The 4,858-nt window shown below is 36.5% G+C and overlaps 1 protein-coding gene across 2 annotated transcripts; it reads right to left on the minus strand.

Annotated features, from left to right (window-relative positions):
- Positions 1-1,092: 1,092 nt before the first annotated feature.
- Positions 1,093-4,616, minus strand: LOC136062092 (MDIS1-interacting receptor like kinase 2-like). 2 transcript variants are annotated; one of them, XM_065760766.1, is made up of 2 exons: positions 4,174-4,616; positions 1,093-1,631 (listed from the first exon to the last, which is right to left on the minus strand). In XM_065760766.1, the coding sequence occupies exons 1-2, from the start codon at positions 4,589-4,591 to the stop codon at positions 1,216-1,218; spliced, it is 834 nt and encodes a 277-aa protein (XP_065616838.1). In that variant the 5' UTR covers positions 4,592-4,616; the 3' UTR covers positions 1,093-1,215. The 2 variants fall into 2 exon arrangements, with proteins under 2 accessions (XP_065616838.1, XP_065616835.1); XM_065760763.1 differs by lacking the exon at positions 4,174-4,616 and adding an exon at positions 1,870-2,537.
- Positions 4,617-4,858: the final 242 nt, after the last annotated feature.

Raw genomic sequence — 4,858 nt, forward strand, 5'->3', positions numbered from 1 at the left:
GATGGATAGTAGTTAGGCTGAATTTGAAATTTATGAGCATTTCTTTGTAAAGGGCTTTTTACTTGTAAAACTTTGAGCTTTTAATTAGGGTTTTGTCACGGATTGCCAAAGAGGGAGTTTGTTAGGTTCTAAGGTCTTAGGATTTTATGTATTTAGAACTCTAATTTGTAATGTTGGCAAACCATGATCAAAACAATGTATTTAGTCTTGTCTAGGCTTGCTCAAAGTTGGTTTATTATTGTAAAGTTGGAATCGAGTGGCTGCAGAAGTACTTGGGACTTTCGGCCTGGCTCGATTGATCGAAGAATACACTCGATCGATCGAAAATCGCACAGGTTATTTTTTCTGCAGAATTTCCAACTCAGCCCTACTTCATTAAACGTTTAGGGTTTCATGTTTTTACCCTAGGTATATAAACAAAACCCTAGCCACGTTTTTGAGCGTTGCTCCAATTGTATTGTTGCTCATACATTGCTGTTTTGTGTAAATCTCTTGTGAGATCTTTGAGGAGTTTTCCTTTACACAAAGCTTAGGGTTTTCAAGTTGGAGATATTATCTACATCTTGATGATCAACTTGGTTGCTACCATTGAAGCTTAAAGATAATCAAGCGGGGGTGCTTGTAGCTGATTGAAGAATCTAAGAAAGAAGGAGTTCGTGGATTCGAAGCTTGCACGTGGTCGTGTCAGTAAGTTCTACTGGTGGGTAGCATTAGGAAGTCAAGTGGGGAGCTTGTAGTCCTTCTGTATGAACTTCGATTCTTTCGCATAGTGGATTCAGGTTTACCTTGAGGATAGCTAGGTCAAATCCTCCCCAGGTTTTTACCGTGTGGTTTCCTGGATCATCATATCTTGTGTTCATTTATTTTCCGCTGCTTTATATCTTGATATGATTGTTTGATTGTTTTAACCTAGGATTGTTTAATTTGACTAAGTAACAACTTGGCTAATTAATCTAGGCTAACCAATCTAGTTGTGTTTTAAGGGGTCTAAAACCTTTCAAGTTGAACAAGTATGAAATCTTCGAGACAAGCATCAAGCATATATAGATCGGCCCTTGCAAACTCCGCAATCGCATTAGAAAAGTGGTGAAGACTTCAATTTCATATTACAAAATATAGGTTACAGATCATAAAGAACAACAATTACAATTTACAAACAGGATTTTTAAGCTATTGTTATTGTAATACACAACATTTTTTTTTCATAGAAGCTCATCAAACATTATCTTTCTCAACCAGGAAACAAGGACTTTCTGAATGGGTTTCACTCTCTCCAACCATATAAGTTTCTTGGTTTCTTAGCTGCCATACTGAAACTGCATGTAAGGGGTTCATTTTTGGTTTCTTGTGACACAGAAATTCTTGAGACACTGATTTCATTGTCGGCCTAGACTTTGGTTCAGCACGTAAGCAAGCAAATGAAATTGCAGCAACAATAAAAACATCATGTGCAACCAAACGATTTGGAGGTGGGAGACGCTTGTCTAATATTTCATTTAGCATCACACTTTGAGATGAAGATAATGATGTCAAGAGTTCACCTGGATGCCTTCCCATTAATATTTCTAATGCCACCACTCCAAAGCTATAAATATCACTTTTTTCAGTCACCTTCATAGTATAAGCCAATTCTGCAAATATTGGACAAAAAATAGGTATGAGAAAATTAATATCTTTTGTTTAACTTTAATCTCTCTCTTTTTTTTTCTTTTTTTTTTTCCAGGACGTTTGGACAAAACTTGGTAATGTATAAAACTTCCATCATAAAAGTAATAGTTTCTCACTAGAATGACCATATAGAAAGCTGTACATGTGACTAAACTTTTAAAATAATATCTAGGATAATTACAAAAATAATATATAATTCACCTGGAGCAATATAACCATAAGTCCCAGCAATTAAAGTTTGATTGGAGGTATCTGAATCAAGAAGTCTAGCTGTGCCAAAATCTGACACAAATGCCTCTAACTCAGAGTTCAATAGAATATTGTTGCTTGATATATCTCGATGAACAATTACCGGGACACCTTCATGATGCATATAAGATAATGCATGTGCTATACTTTTGATTATGTTCACCCTCTTCATCCAATCCAATTCTACAGCCTCAACGTTGTTGCGTAGGACACAAAATAGACTTCCCCTTTCCATATACTCATAGACCAAAAACATGCATCGTTTGTGCAAACAATAACCATGCAGTTTCACAATATTCCGATGTCGGATTTCAGTTAAAATTGTGACCTCATTTCTGAAACTCTTGTCAAAATTTGGGTCCTCAGCCTCAAAGCGATGAAGTTTCTTTAAGGCAACTACTTTACCATTAGGCAACTGTGCTTTGTAAACACTACCATAACCACCTGTTCCAATACAATATCTAATGTCAAAGCCCTCTGTTGCTTCAATGATGTCTTCATATGCAATTTTTCCATCATAATTCCATATTGAGAACAAATCCCCATTCTTTGATTCCCTTAACTCAGATGACATTTTCCTAACTCTACATTGAGAGCGGAAAAAATACCCAAGAAGTAAAAATATAGGAAAAGCAATTAACGGAACAAAAAATTTTATTTGATGGACAATGGATCTATTGTTGCTTTGATGGACAATGGATCTATTGTTGCTTGGGGAAGATGGCAAGCAAGGAGGGAAGCCTTTGACATCACCACATAAATCTTTGTTGCCGATGAAGGCTGAAGGTGCATAATTTCGGTAGCCGAACATATATGGGATCTGACCATGGAAAGAATTGTGGGAAAAGTTCACTTCTATTACTGAAGCTGAAAGATACGGAATATTTCCAGTAAGATTATTGCACCTGATATCCAAGAGCTCTAAAGGTTGTGAATCCCCTAGTTTAAAAGGAATTTCCCCACTGATAGTATTATAACTTAGGTCAATAGCATTTAAAAGCCGAAGGTAACTAATTTGAGATGGAATGCTTCCAGTTAAATGGTTATGGCTTAATTCCAATTTACTCAACCACTTGCAATCAGCTATTTCTTTGGGGATGAAGCCACTGATTTGGTTCCAACTAAGGGACAACATTTCCAACTTAGTTAATTGACCAAGAGATGAAGGGAGGGGGCCAATAAGCTTGTTATTATTGATATTCAGGTTACTCAAATTCTTCATGTTGCCTATTTCAGGAGGAATGGAGCCATGGATTTGGTTTGAATCAAGAGACAAAGAGATCAAATTGATCAGATGACCAAGAGATGAAGGGAGGGGGCCAATAAGCTTGTTATTATTGATATTCAGGTTACTCAAATTCTTCATGTTGCCTATTTCAGGAGGAATAGAGCCATTGATTTGGTTTGAATCAAGAGACAAAGAGATCAAATTGATCAGATGACCAAGAGATGAAGGGAGGGGGCCAATAAGCTTGTTATTATTGATATTCAGGTTACTCAAATTCTTCATGTTGCCTATTTCAGGAGGAATGGAGCCATTGATTTGGTTTGAATCAAGAGACAAAGAGATCAAATTGATCAGATGACCAAGAGATGAAGGAAGGGGGCCAATAAGCTTGTTATCATTGATGTACAGGTAATTCAAATTCTTCATGTTGCCTATTTCTAGTGGAATGTGACCATTGATTTGATTCATAGAAAGAGACAAAGAAACCAAATTGGTTAGATGACATATAAACAAAGGGATTGGACCAGTGAGATTGTTTTTTTGTAGGTCCAATTCCGACAAATTCTTTAGCAATCCAATTTCTGGCACTATAGAACCATTGATTTTATTAAAAGACAAATCCAAGATGGAAAGATTGGTTAAAAGGCCAAGAGCAGAAGGGATTGCTCCGGCAAATTCGTTATCACTCAATCTTAATTCTAGAAGATTCTTTAAATTACCTAATTGTTTGGCAATGGAACCGCCAAATAGATTAGAAGAAATGTCAAATGTCTGTAATTGAGTGAGGTTTGCAAGTGAAAGAGGTAACTCACCAGTAAGTTGATTACCTTGCACACTAAAATAGGTGAGATTGGTTAAAAGACATAGAGCTATGGGAATTGATCCAATAAAATAATTTCCACCTAAATCTAATTCAAGAAGATTTGTTAAATTTCCCAATTCTTTGGGAATCGAACCACTGATAGAATTTGAAGAAATGTTAAATTTCACTAATCGAGTGAGGTTTCCTAATGAAGGAGGCAACTTACCTGTGAGAGAATTAAGGGAAAGATCAAGGTGGGTGAGCTTCGAAAGGGTGCCTATCTCAACTGAAATTCTCCCTGCAAGCCAACAATCAGAAAGATCAAGATGGACTAAATTTGGGAAGGAAGAGAGGTTGAGTTTACTGATCGCATCATTCAGATGGACCCCACCCAAGTCAATCTCTATGACGCTTCCACCATCATTGCATTTGATTCCATTGAACTCGCAATGATTTAAGAATGTATCATTGGAGTGATCACTCCACCACCCACTCTCCAGGAGAGCCTTCGCTTCTAGTTCAAGCGCTGATGAATTAGATGCTGCCACAGAGCCAGCTGCAATAACCATAGTTGTGGAGTGCATCAAGATATAAAGAACCCATAATGCTACTATCAGAATGGAAATGGAAACAGAGGGAGCCATGTTAGAGTTTATGATTGATTGATGAGTGCGTTGCAAAGAGGCAAATATTTGATTGTTATATATGCATCGCTCAACACACTTCAATCATTGAAATACAGTCCTTACCAACCCAAGACTGGAAGTCAATTTAACGAATGTGCTACTTTTTTCTTTTCCTCCTTTTTTATTTTTTATATATATCATTGTTATATATGCATTCAATAATTTTTCCTACATAAGGTCCTTAGATTTGGAATCAGCAAATGATGTAATGATCCTAATTTATTT

This window comes from Quercus suber, unplaced genomic scaffold (assembly GCF_002906115.3).
Source record: "Quercus suber isolate HL8 unplaced genomic scaffold, Cork oak 2.0 scaffold_18, whole genome shotgun sequence".
NCBI lineage: Eukaryota > Viridiplantae > Streptophyta > Magnoliopsida > Fagales > Fagaceae > Quercus > Quercus suber.

Bases quoted from the DNA above. Each gene is read 5' to 3' on its own strand.
- LOC136062092 (XM_065760763.1), bottom strand. From the start codon at position 2,491: ATGTCATCTGAGTTAAGGGAATCAAAGAATGGGGATTTGTTCTCAATA. The intron at 1,632-1,869 runs GTGAATTATATA...CAATATTTGCAG, and splicing joins TTATGGTTATATTGCTCCAG to AATTGGCTTATACTATGAAG.